Raw genomic sequence first — 20,649 nt, 5'->3', positions numbered from 1 at the left:
GAAAAACAAGACCCATTACTGCAAGGAATAATCATTCCCTAGCATGCAAAGTGAAGGCTGTTTGATTTTTTTTCCCCTCCCAGGTAATGTCTCATCATTTCTACAATGCATACGATCACTGTCAAAGCAGCAGCATGAATGGATCACAAATGGCTACGCTCCAACTATCCCACGTATTTAGTTGCACTCCCCCACATCAGAAGCTGACTGTACCTTCTTGTGCCTGGCCCTGACTGCTTTGGATGAGAAGGCCAAAACACCCTCTCAATATAGCAGGTGAACAACAAACAGGATGATCACCTAAAATGACAACAATTTAACCTACTTCAGTGAACTCTGTACAGATACAAGCTCTCACCGGGAGTCTTTGCAAGGTCTGTCGGACAGGCATCTGCCGAAGCTGACACCTTCTCAGTTAAAAAAAGCATCTGTGGGAATTCCTCCTCTTCACTATCCGAAACTTCCCAGAATCTGGGCTTCAGGAAACTTTCAGGAGAGCCAGACTCTGGTAACTTCCTCTCTTGTTCTAGCTCCATTTCATCATCAGAAGATGAAAAAATAATATCAGCCTCTTTTCTGTTCTGGACTGCAACATCCGGAGTTTTTATGACTGGTGTTGACAAAACTGAAGCATATTTATGCTTGTTTAAATCAGTGCAGAAAAGCTCTTTTGGAGAAATTGTGCTCTCTATGTTCCGATTTCCTGATGTAATGTCCTGCTCATTGGCTTTCTGGAAAGCTATTTTGGGAGACAGGAATGGTTTTTGATTTCTCTCTGGTGTTTTTGCTTCTCTGGGAAATTTCCTATCCGATTCTGAAGACATAGGTGAAGAACCAACAGCAGGATAAAAAGACATATAAGATTTGAGAGGAGGACTGCCACAAAAACCATCCCTGTGTGGAGAGAGGTCTTTTTGTGACTTGGAGTAAGGAAGCAAATCATTAACATCAGCATGTTTTTCGCTAACAGCCTTTCCTGACTCTTTGATAACTTCTTTCATTGGAGAAGGCTCACAGTATTCTATCTGATTTTTGGAAAATAAGCATTTATAATTTTCACGCCTATCAGTATCATTGTGCAGTGAACAGTTGGTGAATTGTTGTTCTTCCAAGCGGTCTCCTTCTCCCATATTATGTGAAGCCTCAGACAACTTGAAATCTTTCCCACTTTCCCATCTCCTAACCCACTTCTGAGGCTCAAACTGACAAGACTCAAAATTGATGCTTGTGGCATTCCCATTTTTGCATCCACTTGTATTCTGCATTTTCTCTTCTTCAGACAAGTCACATTTGGATGTTTCCACATCATTGTCTTCCCTCAGATGTTTGAAGTCATTGCTTATCAAGGCAGATACGGACCTTTTTGCCTCTTTTTTCTTAGTCTGCTGGTTCGCACCTTGGGCTACCTCAGTATCCCTACAGATGTTGTAATCTGTGCCTTCACTCATCTCCAGTTTGTCTTGAACCATTTTTCTTTGAGTTGCAGCAAACTCATATATTTCCTCCGGCTCCTGTTCACCCACCCTGTTGTCGTCTTCCTTCTGGCATGCAGGGTTTAGCACAGCTTCTTCTTCCTCATCTTCAGCCACCCACACTGAGTTCAGGAGCTCTTTGAAGTTCTCAGCTCTGTTATCATTATCTTCATCGTCTCTCGCAGAGAGGAGATCATCTTCTGGATCCACTCCAGAAGATGCCTGGCTCTCTTCAGCGCAGTCCTTACACTTGAGCACAAGTTCCCTTAAATCAAACCTGCAAGAATGTAACAGAAATGTTAATCTCCCTCAAAATTCATTCAAAATTCCAAAATGTTATAGTTGCCTCATCAATCTAGTGAGTCTTGTAAAGAAAGTTAAATTTAATTTGTGAAACTGTTGTGCCAAATTAGACATGCAGTTTCAACATTAATAAAGTCAATAACAATTTCAGGTTTTCACTCCGTGTCACCATAATCTTCTCAGGTTTCACACTTATTTCCTCCATTCCAAACAATGCATCGCTGCCACTACAGAGGATAATCAGTTCTCCTTGATTAGGTATGAGTTTAACTGACTATCAACATAAAAGAGCAGATTTTTTTTCCTGGTCTTTTTCAGAATTACTTTAAAAGGAGGACACCTACATTTCCAGAACTAAGTGATTTTGATCCGATAGAATGTGTTTCATCTGCTGCTGTTTCAAGTTCATTATCTAACACATGTCTAGGATCATGACTGACATAACAAATTAGCATTCCCTGCATCCACATAATGCAAGTCTCATTCAGATTAAGTGTGTCACTAGGGCAATGCTTTGAGAATTACACTCATCACCATTGCCACCATCAGCTGTCATTAAAGATCATGAGACAAAACTTGGCAAAAGTGTTCTAGTCATAAACCAAAAATAGAAAATCTCAAGCAGATGTAACCTGAAGAAAGATTCATGAAAAAATGAGGCTCTTCTGTTCATATTTCACTTAAGATGGAAGCAGAGGTACTTGCATCTCAAGTGAAATGAGTTTTGTGAAAGCCACTGAAACCACAACAGAAGGTATCAGGTTAAAGTCCATGTGGCTGAAAGCATGAGGTGACCCAAAGCACACTCATATGATACAAACCTGGTAGCCAAAGCCCTCAGCTGGGGCACGATTCTAGCAGGGATGTCAGTATAAGCAGTGTAAAGATATCGCAGGAGTGCGAGGACTGCCTCTTTTGTCACATCACTCAGCAGCACCCGGCGCGTCTGCTCGTCGTCATCGTCCTTCACCTTCACATATATCCCTTCGTCGTAAACCTGTGCGGTAAAAGGAAAGCAAACAAGGTCCACTTCCTCATAAAGGAACAACACCAGCAGTATCTGCTCTCTATCAGGCCACTAATTTTTTTTTTTTTTTTTTTTTTTTTTTGTGTCAAAGTCTGTTCCTATGGCTAGGATTTGATGCCTCAGAGGGAAGCTAAAATGACCAGAGATACAGAGCTCCCTGGGGAATAGGGAGCTCCATACAGCTGTTAACTTGTACCCTGAAGCTTTCAAGGACCCCTCATAAATGGTCCTAAGCACCTTGAGTTGAAACTGCTGTAATCATGCATGAGGACAAAACGAATTCTACTGATTCCAGAAAGAATGACAAAACTTTGTCAAGAAGTTGGTATGGTCTGGTGGCAGCTCTGTCAGAGGGCAAGTTCCTGTCTTCAGCCCACTGCCTTTCATTGCCTTTGCAGGAAATTGCACAGGAGCAGGCTGGAAACTGTATGAACCAAAATGCTTCTGGGAACACAGAAATTACTTCACTGGCCTTGCCAAAGGCACAGGTCAATGCAGCTACCTCCATAGCACCTGTGGGAGTGACAGACCTCTGTCTGGGTTAGTTACAAGCACAGCTTGTAAATACTGTCTACTCCATAATCAGCAGGTCCAGAGTGACTTGCCACTGGATCTCCAAATACTCTGTGCTTACTGTACGGCATCACTAACTCATTTGTTGTGATCAGTCTGGAATAGACGGTCAAACTCCTGTTACTGCAAAGGGGCTTTACTCGAGGGGAAGAGAAGAGTCTAACAGCAGTACTTACCAGCTGAACAGCCCGTGGACAGCGTGCATACAGCACAAACATATGGGCATAAAGGATTTCTCCCGAGTCCACTTGAAACTGGATATCACTCAAGTAGGCGTTGTTAACCATGGTATTGTAATCTTCTGCCAGCATCCTGAAAGAGGACTAGAACATAGAAGGGACACAAAGACAGGAGTTGTTACAGCTGTAAGGCATTTTCCTGGCAGATAAGGAGGCAACAGCCCAGTTTGTCAGCACTGCTGTACTCTGGGTCCCAGCGTGGGTATGGCTGCCTTTGCCTTCTCAGGACTAACAGAATCCTTATCAGTGCAAGGTCTTCCATAAGAGACGTAAGCAACCTAGTCCAACACACATCTCTGGCTTTGTTTCCCTCCTTCTCCTCTCTTCAAAGCTTAGCAGCTGTGAAGAGGCAGTCACATGCTGTCTTCCACTCTACTTGTGGAACAGCCTTTTGCATTACAGCACATCATCATCCTCGGATCTTTACCACATCATTTCCTGATGTGGCAGAGCCACTGCCTGCAGTTGGCCTCTTGCTCTGCTGTCTTCCACCATGTTTTTGAAAGCTGTAATTCCCACCTTGATGGAACTGAACTCAGTTCATAACAATTGCATAGAGCAAGAGGAATGAGGATGACCCAGGGGCAAGGTAATGAGCCTTTCTTCTCTTGTTCACTGTTTTGGTCTAGCAATGACACCTGGGAAGAAACCCTCTGCAACAAGGGGGCAACACAGAATAAAAGAAATGCAGGTATCTAGTCCAAAGGAACTTGTGCACTTGTTACTGAAATCTCCTTTGAAAATTCCTTTATTTATTTACTTTTAAGTATTTACTCTTATAATTTTAGACTCCTTTACTGAAAGTTTGGGGAAGGCTGGTTGCCCAAGCTATCTGTGACTAGTTTAATGTCTGGCACTACCCCTACTACAAACCCATACAAGGCAATCTTCTAAAGACTCAGACTCCCTAGGTAGCAGTGTTGCTTCTGGAGGTGGCCAGTGCTTCAGAGAAGCGTGAAATACCTGCAGCCCATGGTTGAGGGAGGCTGCCTGACTGTAAGTAGAAAGCAGCTTTACCTGAGACACTAATTGTTGACCTTGTACTTTCTGAACCTAGCGCAGACTGGAAGAAAGGCAAGTTTTATCCAACTCCATGAGATGTAGTTCCACCAGAAACAGCAGAGCTCTTTATTTTATTAGCAGGTTTCTAGGTTGGTTCAGTGGGAACTCAGCCTCTCTACTTGCTTCAGTGTGTTTGCAAGGAGCCAATACCAGTTAGCATGGAAACGGCAGCACACGCTGGGCCATTTCTTCCAGGCTTCACAGGTGGGCTAGAGGAGACTCTGCACGTCATGGACTGCTCTCCAAGGGCAAGACAGGAAGCTCAGTCTGGAAACTAGTTAGGTGTTTCTTGCTCTCTTTTTCTTGGCAGGTAGGACACCTGCAAGACGGTACCCCGAGAAGGCAGGCACTGCTTTCCAGGCAGGAAGCCCAGAACAGCCTTCCTGCTGACACTAAAATTATGACTCGAAAATGGGGAAATTAAGTAAGAACAGAAATATTCTGGCTGCACCATTCTCTGTGCAAAAGAAAGACTGGAAAGGAAGATAAGAGGAGAGGCATTGACAAAGTTCTGGTCAGAACCATGCAAAATGGGTGCGTACATGAGCCTGGATGAAACCCCAGACAGTTCTGTCTCTCCTGGTCTCCAGGAAGTGTGGCCTGTGTCATCTAGGCTGGGCATCAAAGCAGAGTACTACCTAAGTGCTGAGCAGATACATCCCTAGTAACTACCCCCAAATACTCTATGCACTACAGCCTCAATATTTAACCTGGTTCTCTGTGTAAATTATGCACAAATTTGCTTTATGTTACCTGTTATTTTAAATTAAGTAGGACAAACACTCTGAAACACCCACAAGCCTGCCTGTGGGCATCAATGAAACATCACGTATTTGGACTTCAGCTTTGCCTAGGATGATTCCTGTGAGTGACTGTAATGCTTAAACATCTCTGTTTCTGTGAAAATGAATGGGAAATACTCCATACTTCTGGAAATTAATCAAATAGGAGAGGCTTTTTTTTAACAAATAAACAATACAAAAATACAGTGCAAATAAACAATACAAAAATACAGTGCAAATAAACAATACAAAAAAGGGGAAAAATAACATTTGTCCTTACATTTATATCGTTGCTTCTCGGAAATCTCTTCTCTATGGGTAGAAGGGCAAAGCCACTTAGTGAAGAATCACTGGAAGTCAATTCTTTTCCTCAAAGAAGAAAAGGCACATCTCAAGTCATGTACAACCTTCTTGTAAGACAGAATGAAGTGGCAACTCTTAACTGCCATTTCTTCCTTGCCATGACAACTCCCCAAGAGACTCCTGTCCCAGGCTGACATTTCTGAGCTGAATGGTTCAGCCTCCCCCTCTTGGCTTTATCAGATGCATTTGGTTTTCTTGGCATATGACCAGCAGCCATTTGCTGCAGCTTAATAGGAGAACTGAGGGAATTTTACCCAAGTCAAGTACAAAGCAGAGAGACATTAGATTTAGTTACTGATGAGTGAACAGGAGACACACAGTGCATATATTTGCTAAATGGTTGGACAATTTTAAGGCTACCATTGGTCTTGGAATGTGCCGTTGTGCAATGCACACCACTGTAACCAGGGAAGTTAGAGCTGCTCTTGAAGGAATTCTAGGTGGTGGACTTTTTTCAGCCTGTACAGATCAACTTCAGGGACTGTGTATCCATGTACCAACACAACATCATCTCTTAACGCTCTTCTTTCACCAGGTCTTCTCCTGGTGAAACCTCGTAAGACAGTGCTGTCGGCAAAAGCCACTAGGCAGAAAAGAGCATATATTTTGGGGATATATTTTTGCCTCACGATTGGCCGTGTCTGGGCCCCCAGCTGGCAGAAATGCATCTGACACCTTTAAAGGATTTTTAAAATAAAATTTAGAAGCTGCTGTCTAAGAGGAGCTCTTCTTAAATATTGGGATCTATGAATCATTTCAGAAATGTCAACTTGATTGTACCTAAAGCCTACTACAGAACAATGCCCCCAAATATCACCCCCTGGATCAACAATATCATCTTGAGGCTGCTGCCACTGCTCTCCAAGTTCAGTATGGCTAAACGTGGCTCCTCATAGCTGATGACACCAGAGAGGAGGCTCATGAGGCTGCCAGAACTTACTTGGCTGCTCTACTTCCTGAGCGTCGTTAAGCTCAAGCCTCCACTGAGTTTGTGCTTCCATGGCCAACTCAATCAGTTGCTGCAGAGTCTGAACATGAACCTTCTCACCCTGAGACGAAATCTGTCCAGCCTGTTCAGAGCCGGAGTCGGCTTCATCAGCAGCTTTTTCTCCAGTCTCTGGAGAAGCAGGATAATGAGGACTGAGATCAGGCTGAAGTTGCTGAGATACTTCTGGTTGATCAGATCCCACTGATGGCAGAGAAGTCTCTGACTTACAAATCTGATCAAAGGAGAGAAAAAAAAAGACATCGATAAATTAATTTTGTATGTATTTGCAGAGCTCAGAGTACAGTCTCTGAATTGATCTCTAGTTCATACTTTCAAAATATCTTAATAAATATTAAAAAATACTTTGAGCGATCCCCAGATACATACTTGCTCTCCAAGAAGATAGTGCTATAAGGCGACAGACTAAAAGGTCCTGTCTGTTTCTGTAGGCAGCATTTATAAAACTACAGAAAAACGAGAGGCAAGACATCTGGATAATAACAGAGTGAGACCGCCCGGTTTAAAACTGGATCACAGTCCTGCATGCACCTTCAGGCAGTGGGATACATGGGGAAAGCCTGAAATGCAAACGCTTCAGTTTACAACCCTAGGAGTGCCCACCCCCTCCTCAGTGTAACACACAAGCATCCATCTTCAGTGTGAACTTTCCACACTGTTCCTTGCTGCCTTGATACAAAACATGAGTAAAGAAAGAGAAAGGCTCTGATTATAATCAGTCAGAGAAAAGTATCAAGAAGGAACACAAGAGTCAGGCTACTGTAAAAATAGCTAAGCTAGTGGCAAAATGAAGAGGCTCAAGCCCTCTCACTCAGTGCTCTGCTCCCATTTGTTTTGTCTTCCAAAAGCCCAAAGAACAGCACGGCAACACAAGCCTCAGCCTCCTGTCCAAAAGGGAGAAGCGAAAGTTCAAGATCACCAAACCTACTTGTGTGAGACCAGGGGACAGTTGTGCAGGAGCAGAGAGCATGCAGAGCATGGGGTGACTCACTTAAATGGCAGAAAAGAGAAGGGCTACAGAGCAAGTAAACTGTGGCACACAAATACCAGAGGAAGGAGAAAAGAGCATCCCACCTGCACAGTTATGCAAGGTATGATTGGAGGGGTCAGTTCAGCAGTGTAGAATGATTCAGGGTCGCAGGGCCCTGTTAGAGCACTGCTGTTCCATAAAGGGCAGTCCTTGTTTCTGGGCGATGGCATGAGCCAGTCTGTTTTCTCAGATCCATCCTCCAAAATCCTACTGGTGGGAAGCCGAGGAGTGGGAGGGAATTCCATCTCTTGTGTAAGCACCATGGCGGCTCGCTCTTCAGTCCTTTTGCGGGCTGTCTCTGGATCCCGCAGCAGTAACGGTGGAGGAGTAGTTGGGCCTCTTTTACGTGTTCTTTTCTCTTTAAAAAGAAAAGCAAAAGAAACCCAAATAAATGAACAGCTGAACACATAAGCAGAGGAACTGAACCTGCCAGCTTTTTCAAGTGTTGCAGTTGGCAATGATCAAAATGCAACTACAGCAGAACACAAGACTTCTGCAATAAGTCCCAAGCCTCCCGTTACTTCTGCCAGAGAAACAAACCTTCAGGGAAGACTTATTCATGCACACATGGTCCTGCTGGGCTGAGCTGTCAAATCAGATCACTATGAAAGCAACTGATACCTATGTGCAGGCTACCTTCCAGACCCTTTGAACAGTGAGCGTACAGTGCTTTTGGCGAGTTAGCAGCGCTTCACTCAAAAAAGAGAGAGAGAGAGAGAAGAAAAAAGACTCCAAAGCCATGAAGGACTGCTTTTGGTGCGTCTTGATCACTTGGTGATGGTCACTCATGTCAAACCACAGCACATATGAATCCTGCACAGCTATCATTTGTCAGGTCTGTTTCTCAGGTCTGTTTCTTTACTGCCTTTGACTTACTAATTCCCAATATAATTGGCAGTGGTTATCAGCAGGAAGAGATTGAGGAGAGCCACGAAGAGCAAAGTGTCTCCTATGTGCAGAACTCAACCTTCCCCCAGGGCAACTGGCTTCTTTTCTGACCATTTTTGTGCATTTAAATAGCAAACCACAGGTTCAACGTGTGTAGTTGTATGCACATATACTTCAGAAAGAAAGCAGAGCAAGGAGAGAAGGATGAAAAAGTTGCATAATCAAGGGTATGGGACAGTGAATAAGAAAAATGCACTGCAAAAAAAATAACAATGGTCTTTTCATGTTTTCCCTTTGGGATTTATTAAAAAAACAACTCATCTTAAAAACATTCTATAGTTTTGAAACAATCAACCAGTGAAATAAATATAAGACTCAGAATGGATTTCAGTGAAACATCCTGCAGCCTCCCTTGGCTATCTGTATGTGGATACTTTGCATTACTCCATCTCGGACAACTTAAATGAAACAGAAGTGTGCTTGTCATCCCCTATGCCCAACAGAAAAGTTGGTAGTGAAGAGCAGGCTGTTACATCACTCCTCCAATAGTATAGCCTGAGACACTCACGGTGACACATACCTGATCCAGGCTTCCATTTGATTGGCAAGGCAGCCACGGGTTTCATATTTGCAGCTACTGCTGCTTGTTCACGCTTTTCTTGCTCCAAGAGAGAGCGTGACATTGCCATAGCAACCTGCAGATCTTCATCCTGAGGTTCCATTTTGATCCTCTTTTTCATTTCCTTTGAGTCATCTCCGGAGAACTCTTTGCGCTTTGATATGTTTGGTTGATTGCTGAAACGTAAGAATGCAGCAGAAAGCCCAAGTTAACCTAACATAACTGGATCAGAGACAAGAAACCCTGAGCACTTCAGACCAGCTGCCCCACTTCCTCAGAGAGATTCCCATATCCAGAATAATAAGAAAGCATCAACAGTACTTTTTTCTGTGGAGGAAAGAAAAGGATTTCTTATCATGCGTGGAATTCACAGCAATTTGGAGAAAATCTTATTTTGGAAAGGTAAACATAAGACTGCAGCACTGACAAACTGCCTTTTTTTTTTTTTTTTTTTTTTTTTGCAAGGGCAGGAATGGCCTTAACCATCTGCTACCTCAAACCTAAACTTTGTATCAAAGGGCAAAAATCAGGTTGAAGTCAAGAACACCGTCACCAAAACCGTTCTGCCAATCTTACACTTCCACAGTAAACAAGCAATGGCCCTTCCTCAGCACAATAAGACTTAAAAGTCCTTTGGATACATTTCAGGCAGGCACCACTCGCTATACTCTGAACATGGTGCTCAAATCCCAAAGAGCAGATACATCTCTGCACCCAGCACAATTCAGAACATCCTGTATGTTTCCTCCTTGACTCTGTGGATAAGGCCCATGTATCCAGGACAGCAACGAGCCGAAAAGCTGAGGCCTTGGAAACACGGATACTCCAAAGAGACTGTATGCTCATATAGCATGTTCTGCTTAATAAGCTCAACCACGCTATTCAGCTTTATTACGTAATTACTTCTCAGAGCATAAATATTTCTGACAAATTAGTGTAAGATTATTTACTTCCCATTTTGCTCCTGTCTGCTGACTCATAGTCATCCACCACCTGATCACTTTTGAAGGAAAGCAAGATTTTCACCAAAATCTTACCTGGGATACTTAGGAGAGACAACTCCAAACTGAGACACCTGCAGTGCCTGAAGCAGCATTTTAGGAGGAACATCCATCTTCACAGCACAGCGTTTCAAGTGAGTAGTTTGGCTCTCGGAAGTTTGGAAATGTTTGCCACAGACGAGACAATCAGGGATTGCTGGTTTGCTGGAGGAGGAGATCTCTGCTGCCTCCATCTCATCCAGACACCTGGAGGATGATGGAAATAAAACAAAACAAAATAAAATAAAATGCTCTTTCTGAACCTTGCCTCCTGAAATGCTGTAATTGAGCAACTCCAACTACTTAAGCAAGCTGTTTACAATACTTTCTTTACAGAGAAGCACAGACATTTCATTCATAAAGAGCTAGCTGTATGTACTATTTTAACAGTATTTGATATTTACCACTAAGGAAACTGTTATAGAGTGCTGGCATCAATTTAAGCCCACACCATTCTGACAAAAGAAAACACAAGGATCCTTCCCTTAGCCTTCCACTCTCATTACCTGTGGAAAGCAAAGGTCTATAGTGCATATATATATAGTATTTACAAAGGTATATAGTGCATAGTTTTACAAAAGTATACAGTGCATAGTCTATGTGCATCTTGCAAAACAGTATCACATCTTTCCTTCAGCGAATAGCTCAGATTTGCAAACAGCTGACATACCAAATGTTCTTAGGAAATCATTATTTAATTGAATAAATGGGTTGAAATGGGCAGATTTTGAAATGGACACTAATGGGTAGCTTTGCTACCTAGTCTGCAATTACATCTTCTCTAAGGCACTGCTGCTGAAAGCCACACTGGCCTTTCATGCTAGTGCTTCACCTATTAACGTGCTGCCCCCGTCGTGTTGTGTTCATGGCTGAAAGATCCTTCTGGCAGATCTGACAAAAAAACAAGCCCTTCTCCTCTAGGCTTTCCGGGACTTCCTCCTTGATCTTCTGCTGAAGGGCAAAAGCCAAAGCACCATCGTCCTTTGTGGATGGAAGATCGTGGGTAACTGGCACAGAAGGGAGAGATGATAGAGTTAAACATCTTGTAGTGAAAGGCATGAAACTGTTACATTTGTCATGATTATTTTATTAACTTAAAAAACCCCTGCAATCTTCCTGTTGCATCTTCACATCTCATTTCTCACAAGGGAATGCACAAACAGTACAGGAGAGCACTACCCCAGGAGTGGAAGGTGGCAATTGGTTCATCGCACATTATGTATCAGAACCAAAAGGAGAGTTATGTTTTAGATGAAGTTTCTGGGAGAACATGGGGTCTTAAACATTACATATTAAGCACAGGAAATTCTCATGTCCATAGAGAACCAGCAGGGCCTTGACTTTTAAAGGGGCCTTGACTTTTAAAGCACCAAAACACCAAAAAAAGTGCTATGAATTCAAATTGCTACGGATTCAATTCATCTGCATAGAACATCCTATTTTGTAAGTGCTCAGAGATTTACAGAAGACACGGAGTAACTAAGGTCATATTTATATGAGCTACACAATATTGCCCCCGAGAAGAATGACTAGATTTACTGATGCTGTTAGAATCTCAACCTGTTTCCAGAAAGTAAATTCTCTCTCCAGAACTTAACATAAAATCAAATTTCAGCCGCACAAAAGATCTAGGAGAAAAGTATAGAGATCAATACACATTTATCAATAGAGAAAGCAAGTTCTCAGACATGTGGAGCGATTTATTCAGCATCACACAAGCCACCTGTCCAGCTGTGAACAAAGTCCAGGAATCCAGACTGCTGCTCATGCAATCACCCTAAGCAGCCCTCAGCACTCTCCATGCACACACAGGAGCTAAATAACAGCAGAAACGTACCTTTTTCCGGGTTCTCTTCCTCGCTTTCATCAGAGGAATTCCTGCTAGCTGCAGCCTTTGGCAAGCTATCGCCCAGGCTATGTTTTAGCTGCTCAGGTGCCACTCTCTTGAAGTGCTGCATTCCCTCCACCGCCAGCTTTGCTGCCCGCACCTTCGACCCAGGCAGCAGTGGTGTCTTCAAGGTGTCTGAAGAGCAGGTCTCTGGTTGTGAAGGACGGAAGGATAGTGTAGTCTGGGAACAGTCACTCGGAGCATTCACTGAAGGGGACAAAGCACAGTTTCCCAGTCAGAATTAAACAGGTAACTGAGCTGCCCAGGGAGCTCTTGGGAAGCTTCCCAAAACAGCAACCTGAGATAGTCAAAAAAAATGAACATGTTTCTACTCTGATCTTCAAGCCCTATCCATGCTTCGGACTTTCAGGCTCAGAACCAAGCAACAGGTGTTCCTAAGGAGGGGTGGTAACGAGCAGCAGGCTAACAGCTCAGTGTATCTCCGCTCTGCTTTGAGGCAACCTGTGAGATCAGACCAAAGATCTCACCAGCCCAGTTTCTGAGTGCAGTCACTAGTAGATAATTACGAAAGGGTATCAGGCAGAACAAGTACAAAATAATCCTTCTCCTGGTTGACCTTAGCTGTCAGTTTAAGGATTTCATGCACTGGTGACTGCCTTCTGGTCATCATATTTAGTCATCACTGAAAGACCAATCCTTCATGAATTAACCCAGAACCTTTCTTAATTTATTTTCTTGGCCTTGGTGACAGTCAATGGCAACATAATTCAACATTCAATACAATAACACACTGTGAAAAAACACTTTGATATAATCTAAACTTGCTTCTTGATGATTTGAGGGATGATTTACATTCTGAAGTCGCAAAAAAAAAGGTAATGACTCCCTCATATATCACTCAGCACTTAGGTTTCACCTTACTGAAGAACTGCATACCTCCTCCAGACTTCTAAAGAGCTCTACTGAACTGAGTCTTTTCAGTACTAGCCTATTTTCTGTCTGAAAGATTTCGGTGCACGCACCTGTCAGATTCCTCTTGGTAGAGTAACTGGTCACTGTGCGCAGCTGGCTGTCAGGGAAAGCGCTTCTCCTGTCTTCTTGTGACGTCCCACCACTACTGCAGGGCACAGCATCATCGTCTTCTTCATGCATCCCTGTCAGCACCTTAGAACCCAAATTTTGTGGCAAATCTTTCCCCTTCACTACTGGAAAGCACTGATCGATTTGGCTCCCAGGAACAGATCTGCCTGTTGTAGTGGTCTTTATCCATTTCTGAACCTTCTTTGTTGCCTCAGTATCCTCAGCTTTCTCCTCAGTATCCTCAGCTTTCTTCTTTGCCCTACCGACAATTTTTGCCCACACTACTTTAAATTCATTGTCCTCTTCATCCATGGTGCTGCAGGCTGCAGTAATGCTGCCTAGCAGCGCTACAGGGAAAGATCTCAGGAACAGTCAGGGCTGCGTCTTCTCTGGCTCGCCGCCTTCATTCTTCAGACGCCAGCACTTCTCCACTGTTCCAACGGTGGACTTTCCTCTGGGATTAATTCATCTGCGCAGAATATATTATAGCATTTAGTGCAGCACATTCTCCAAGGACCCTGCTTATTTTCACTCAGCACAGTGATGACTTTCTTGTTCAGAGGATTTTGGAATGGAAGTGAAGCATTTCAATCTGCCCAAAGCATGTGTAGGATCTTCATGGTACGCTAGAGGGCTTCAGAAAGATTTACTGAAGCCCTTTAATGGAAAAACCTCTAAAAGGTGGATATGTAAGATGGTATACGCAGATGCAGTGTGAAACAGGCCTCTGGTACCAATTTGAAAGAGGACATTCTTTGAAGACTCTTCTTTGAAGGAGAAGAGATTCTCATATAAAATATTGCAGCACATAAGTATAATAGCACATATAGACCCAAAACACTAATACTGTACTTTCCGCACAGACAGACACAGGCCACATTCAAAAGCATGCTGACTTCTCCTTTGAGGTCAGAATCCTGCCTGGAGCTCAGAATTTGAGATGTCCCACTTGTATATGCATCCATATCTACATTTATATAACACAGCAAAAATGAATGTATTCACTCCCACAAGGTGGGGAGGAAAGACTGTCACTCGGAGTGCAAAATTTCATTTTGTGACACAGCATATTTAAAGAAGAGAGCCTGTCCCCATGCTGAAAAGCAGCTAGCAGAGTAAGGCTTAGCAGTGCTTGGCCTTGCAGAAGAGTTTCTCGGACAGATGAGAGAGCACATCTAACAAATGTGCCCACCCTTCTTTCACCTCTGAGTTCTTACCTCCTCCTTTGGCTACTCAGTAGACACTGACCATGTTTCATAAACTGTTGTCAAATACACCAGATAAAAGTATTGTCTCTTTCTTAGCTGGTTTAAATTAGCTTCTTAAACTAACTTAAAAAAAAACTGATTTAACTAAGTTTCTTAAACTTTCTCTACAGTAAGAATAACAGTGCTAGCTAGTGATTTCTTGGAACAGCAATAGGTACAATAACATCCATATGGAAATGCCATCAATCCCTGAGCAACACTAGAACTAGATTTCTATTCTTAGACATTTTGATTGTCCTCTTCTTCCTAGCCATATGTTCACTACGGTTCTGGCTATTTTAATGGAGCTTTTATATTGACTCCCAAATCCATTTCTTTCAAAACTTAAACAGAGTGTTTCATTTGGAATGGCAGCAGCTGTGGTTCAGTTTCTCCAATAAAGCTCTGGGCACCAAAAGACTCAAAATGCAGGAAGAACACAAGCAGGATTGTTTTCTCAAATGGCTTGGCTGCAGCCATGCAAGGCTAAGGAATGCTGGTTACACATTTTCACAGGTCAGCCTTTCCTATAAGCAATTACAGATGTTAATGGATTTATCTATTTTAAATTCCACCTCCCAAACCTGCAGAGGACTTCGCTGTGAGTCTTAGATCATTTCCTGAGAGAGAAATTGACATTTTCTGTAACTAGTTCATAAATTTATTTTTTTCAGACAGAATCTTGGAGTAGTTATCACTACAAATTGACCTTTTTTTTTTTTTTTTCCTAAGTAGGAGGAGGCACACAGAGAATCTCACATCCTCCATGGCTTTAATTAACTCTCACAGTCATATGCATACACATGTCATATTATTTACGGTGACTTCCTGATGTTAAACTTTTGTTTGCAATTAATACTGAATGCCCCAGACAGATCACGTGAGATGCATAAGCAATGCAAACCTAAGGATTAATCTATCTTACTCCTCCATCTACAGACGTATAGTGAGGCATAGGCACAGACCAGGATCCTCTAAATACATCTGATCATGCTGTTATTGATGTACCTTAAAGCCCCTTTGGCACCATCTTGTAGAGCTTGTCAAGTAACGGTTTTGCAAAATTATTTATTTCAATATAGAATTCGATTAATTTTGTAAGATTTTAGGACTCTACAAATCACACAAGCTGGTCAAATAAAATAAACAGCAGCACTTACCTATCCACTTAGATGTTCAGTCTATAGCCCAACTGAACCTTTTGATGTATATAATCAAAATAGCACAGAGCAGCAAGAACCTAGATGGTTCTTGAAGATGGAACCTAGAAATTGGGAGGAAAGGGTTAGATTTTAGTGTATTTTTACTAATTCCTCTTTTTGCTCAAGTTCCAAGCTTCAGAGGGTGGGAGAAGGTGACAGCACATGCTCTAATGGTGCTAAGTTTAGCCACTTCCACAAGTACCTGTGTACTTAAATATGTGTGTGAATTCAAATATTACTCAGGATCTGCTCAGCCCAGCACTGCTCCCAGCAGTGAACAGCACTGCTCCTGCAGAAAACAAACAAACAAACAAACAACAAACCCCCCCAACGCAGCTCTTTGGAGGTCAGAATAGATCAGGCTAGATAAAGTCCTGAATAACACAACCCAATTCGAGAGCTGACCCTATTTTGAGCAGAAAGTTGGGACTCATGATACCATGAATAGTCTGCCCTTTCTTTTTCCATCTTGTTTCCTAATAACTTGCTTGAACCCAGAACCACAACTCTATGGCACACTCTCTCCTACTGAGACATAATGCAAGAGCTGCACAGTGCAGGTTCTCTGGCTTTGTGGAAGTGCCAATATAATATATAATACTGAGGAGAGAGAACAGGAGTTACTCAGTGAGCAGAGCACAAATATAAGTGTAGAAGACAAATTCCAAATCAGGTACTAACCTTTCTGCTCTAGTCTCTGTCAGTCTTCCTATGCCAGACAAGGGTAACTGAAACAGATAGGGAAATACAAGCAATGACAAATTAACAAGCAAAAAATAACGGCTAAAAAAAAAAAAAAAAAAAAACAGATTTTAAGAAGCAACCTTAGCAATGACCAGCATCATTGTCTACCAGACACTACCCACTTATGTTCCCTCATAACCCATCAGTGCATCATGTTCATGTTTCCTTTAAAGCAACCCCCCTCACTAGTACCTCGTACATAAGGCAAAACATTTTATATCTAGTAAAATTTTTATCACGTTCCAGAAATGAATTTTAAATCGGTACTTACATGACAAAAACTGCCCCTGTTTTTTAAGTGTTATAGAAACTAACCTCCTATTTTACAGAGCATCTTATTGAAAACAGAAAAACTTCACATTATACCTCCTATGGAAGGATAAAGGGGAAGTAATCATAAAAATAAAAAGTAACGGTTGCTCAGTGCAAATTTTCATGGCTTGTATGCAAACACAGTAACATACAAATCAGGAATCTATGCAGCGGGTGTTTCAAAATGAAAAATACAACTGAGAATTAAGCACAGAGCCGCGGCCCGCGGAGGGGATCGGGGGGCGCCGGTGCCGCCGCTCCCGCCCGGTCCTCGCCGGCCCCGGCCCGCCGCTGACCTCTCCGCCGCAGCCGCGGCTCCCTCCGCTCCTCGCACCCCGCCACAACACCGGGAAGGACCGCAGCGAAGCGCATGCACCGCGCGCCAACGGCCCGCGCTTGCCGCTGCTCGGGCGGTGCGCGCAGGCGCGTCCGAGCCGAGCGACGCAGGCGCAACACAGACTTCCTGACGCCACAGCGGTTGCCGTGGTGACGGGCCCCGCCCTGCGAGCCGGGCCCAACGGCCGCCGCTCGCCAACGGCGCCCCCTGAGGGCCGCCCGCCCCGAGCGCGGGAAAATAAATTAAAAAAAACGCTCAAATATGGAGTAAAACCCTAAAACACCGATCCGCTGGGCACACCGCTCACCCGCTCTCGGGCAAAAACAGCGCCAAAGCACGAAAACTTACAGCAGGGAGGGGCGCTTCTATTAAGAATTAAGGTCTTTGAAACATCCAATGCTAGAAACACATACATGTTGAGGAGATAAAGACAGAGCCTCTGCTTGCGAGCATCAAATATTTGCTTTTTCAGCTCTGTGGTTAAAACCCGCAGTGGTCATTTGCGGGCCACAAAGCTGCTGCTAAAGTCCATTAAATCCTCCTGCTCCAGGGATTTAACAAGCCCCTTCCTGCTTGCAATGAAGCTGGAAGGTGGACAGCTCCATCGCTCAGGCTTTCACAGAGCCCATCGGTCAAGCGACAGAGCATTACCTTTCATTTGTGCTTTCTGCTACCTGGAGTTGACAAGGAAGACGGATGTTGCCTTTCCACAGCATTTAGTTTGGGCTCAGATCACACACTGCATTTTAATTTCAGACTGTGTTCAAAAGCAATTGAGTTAGTTGTGGCTAAAGGTCTAAAGGTTTGAAGCTTGCAAAAACTGACATGAAAAACTCCTTTGTTTTTGTGTCTTTCAACACTTCTGCTGGTTTATTCAACTTCTTTCTTAAGTTGCTACACTTCATGGGAATTAGAAATGCTCTTAAGAAAATCCTGCAAGAACTTGCAAGCAAATATTGCACAAATATACCGAAAATACTCCAGTTAGGAGGTACTGAGACATTGCATCGGTTCCACAATTACTACTAAGCCAAGTCACAGTAATATTTTGCTGCACAGTACTATAAATGCCATTCTTGAGCACCAAATACTTAAAATAAAAACCCAAACTAAATGTTAGAGACACAGGAAACATAGTATAGGGAGAGAGCTAAATTATTCCAAACAATCTTACTTTTGCCTTCATATTCTCATCTGTGTTTCCAAATAGACAAAGCAAGGCAGGGACTAAGCAAGAGACAAAACCCTTATATACAGCCCTTAAAAACTAACACATAAGGTAAAACCTTAGCTTTCTAGAAATGTCAGATCACATTCCTCACCTTCCAGCATAGCACTTGCTAGTACTGAGCCCCAAAGGCCAAGTTCTCTGGGATAGATGTTACTGGGCTAGGTGGCGAATCGCACTGAATTGCCCAATGAAAAACACTGACACTTAAAAGCGGAGGATCCCTCAAAAATGTGAAATGCATTACACGCACAGGAATCTGTTTTTTCATCATCTGAATCATTTACAACTTGTGTCCAACTTCTATACGACAACCACCTTGAACCTTGCTGATCCATGTGAATACCTTGCAGCCTTTTTAAAATCTGCACTTAAAAACAACCAGCTGTATTGTAGTATTATTATATAAACAGACTCCAAAGCAAAGAGATTTAACAGTATCTGCTAGTATCTGTAGATGTTCATACTGGTAAACCTGTATCTATTTCACAGCACATTTCTATGCTTCTGACCATTGCTGCAATGCAACAAGGTCATCGTTGCTACAAAAGCCTCCATTTGCTATTTGCACCCAAGAGTATTTGGAAGACGCTGCCACAGTAACAGGCTTAGAGAGAGGAAGGAGCTTTCCCAAAATTATGCAGCTGATCAGAGGCAGGATATCAGATTCCCTGCGGAGGAGCTGATCTACAAGACTTTTGTTACTAAAACTCACTTTTTTGTCCCATTAGGGAAGTGGTCTGTGTCTGAGATGACCAGCCAGTCCCTGATCCATCATCTTTGCATTTGAAGAGCAGCTGCGACCGGTCCCAGCTATTGGAGTTTGCAGCCACTCACTTAGGGCCTGCGATGTCACCTTCTGGGCACAAGAAGCTCCAGTTCCCCAAGAGTGGCGGTGACGTGAGCGCAGGGGCAGCAGTGGAAGGCACACGTGGTTCCTGCTAACCGGGGAGTGCAGATTCCCCTGGCTCAATGCAGGCAGCTGGGAGATAACAGCTCCCTACTGAACTTCAGCCGAACAGTATAGCTAAAAATGGCTTGGAGCAATGACATGGGACTGAAATGATGTGCTGGAATAATTAATAGTACTGGAAAAGGTACAGAAAGGTAACATGGATGCCCAGGTTTGGAGCAGCCTCTGTATGAGAAATGATTTAACGGGGTGTTCCGCCCAAGAAAGGTTCATCTGATGGGAGATATCAGAGCTCTGTAAGAACACGCATGTCCTGCAGAGGGTGGGCAGCCATCTGCCCTGCGCTGTTTATTCCAAAACAAGAACCACGGGCATCCAGCGAACCAGTAGAAGGCAGCTTCAAAGCAGAGGATGTGGTTCCTCACAAAGCGCTGCAAGCTGCAGAATTCCTCAATGTAAGTTAGGCTGGATGCTAAAACACCCGCAGATGCAGACAGCAATAAAACACACAGCGGGTTATGAAATACCCCACACCGCGGCTGGCTCGGGAGTGCCCGAAGCCGCAGAAGACCCGGTTCGGACGGCGCGGGGGGCCCTTACCTGCACGGGCGCTGCTCAGGGGCGCCTGGAGCCGGCAGAGCCACCGCTCCTCGTCCTGCTCCATGTGGGAGATCAGGTTCCGCCGCTGCCCGGAGCTCCTGCCGGGGGAAGGGAAAGGGGAGAGCAGAGCCCGGCCGCCCGCCCCGCCGGGGCGCCTGCGCCGGGGTCCAGAGAGCAGCGACGCGCGGCCTCGAGGCGACAGCCGCGCTGCCCGGGCCCGCGGGGCCGGGTCCGACCGTGTAGCGGCCGCCGCGAGGCCGGGCCGAGCCGGGCCGAGCCCGGCCGGGCCGCTACCCGCTCCGGGCTCGCCCACAGCCCGGCGGCGGAGCCACGTGACGGCGGCGGCCAATGGCAGGCGGCGGTCGCGGCCGCGGCCTGCGAGGACGACGTGAAACGGCGGCGGCGCTGCTGCCGGTGCTCGGCGCTGTCCGGGCGCGTTACGAGGCGCTTCTCGCCGTTCAGGGCCCGTTGCTGCCGAGTATGAACGGCGGGCAAGCTCGTTACCTGCAGCACGCGGCTCCCCCGTGGGGGAAGCGCCGCTGTCACGCGGGGGAGCCGCTTCTGAGCCTCGTGCAGGAGCAGGAGGAAGGTTCTTGGCCCTCGAGGTCCCCAGCGAAAGCAGAGGGGCAAAGCAGGAGAGCGGAGACCTGCCCTGGGAGGCCGCCAGGAGGGCTGCCGGCACCGGGGCCCAGGCGTCAGGGACACACGTCAGCCACCACCGCGGCTGGGGCGA

The 20,649-nt window shown here is 44.6% G+C and overlaps 1 protein-coding gene across 1 annotated transcript; it reads right to left on the bottom strand.

The window, feature by feature from the left end:
* Positions 1–326: 326 nt before the first annotated feature.
* On the bottom strand, positions 327–13,645 carry LOC148593709 (structure-specific endonuclease subunit SLX4-like). Its single transcript, XM_088529808.1, has 11 exons — positions 13,276–13,645; positions 12,242–12,499; positions 11,237–11,411; positions 10,402–10,611; positions 9,326–9,540; positions 7,902–8,215; positions 6,762–6,891; positions 3,552–3,694; positions 2,597–2,772; positions 1,185–1,749; positions 327–1,049 (listed from the first exon to the last, which is right to left on the bottom strand). The coding sequence occupies exons 1-11, from the start codon at positions 13,643–13,645 to the stop codon at positions 327–329; spliced, it is 3,279 nt and encodes a 1,092-aa protein (XP_088385934.1).
* Positions 13,646–20,649: the final 7,004 nt, after the last annotated feature.

This window comes from Tinamus guttatus, unplaced genomic scaffold (genome assembly GCF_059628265.1).
Source record: "Tinamus guttatus ecotype Peru unplaced genomic scaffold, ASM5962826v1 Tinamus_guttatus_pri_ptg000348l, whole genome shotgun sequence".
Classification (NCBI taxonomy): domain Eukaryota; kingdom Metazoa; phylum Chordata; class Aves; order Tinamiformes; family Tinamidae; genus Tinamus; species Tinamus guttatus.
Note: the sequence above shows the minus strand (reverse complement) of the source record. Positions and strands in the feature narration are given on the sequence as shown.

What these genes read in the sequence shown, in the direction of transcription:
- LOC148593709 (XM_088529808.1), bottom strand. Translation starts at nt 13,645, where the DNA reads ATGGATGAAGAGGACAATGAATTTAAAGTAGTGTGGGCAAAAATTGTC. An exon ending in TACCAAGAGGAATCTGACAG is followed by an intron (nt 12,500 to 13,275) that starts GTGCGTGCACCG and finishes TGTCCCCTTCAG; the next exon opens with TGAATGCTCCGAGTGACTGT. An exon ending in GTCCACGGGCTGTTCAGCTG is followed by an intron (nt 2,773 to 3,551) that starts GTAAGTACTGCT and finishes TTTACCGCACAG; the next exon opens with GTTTACGACGAAGGGATATA.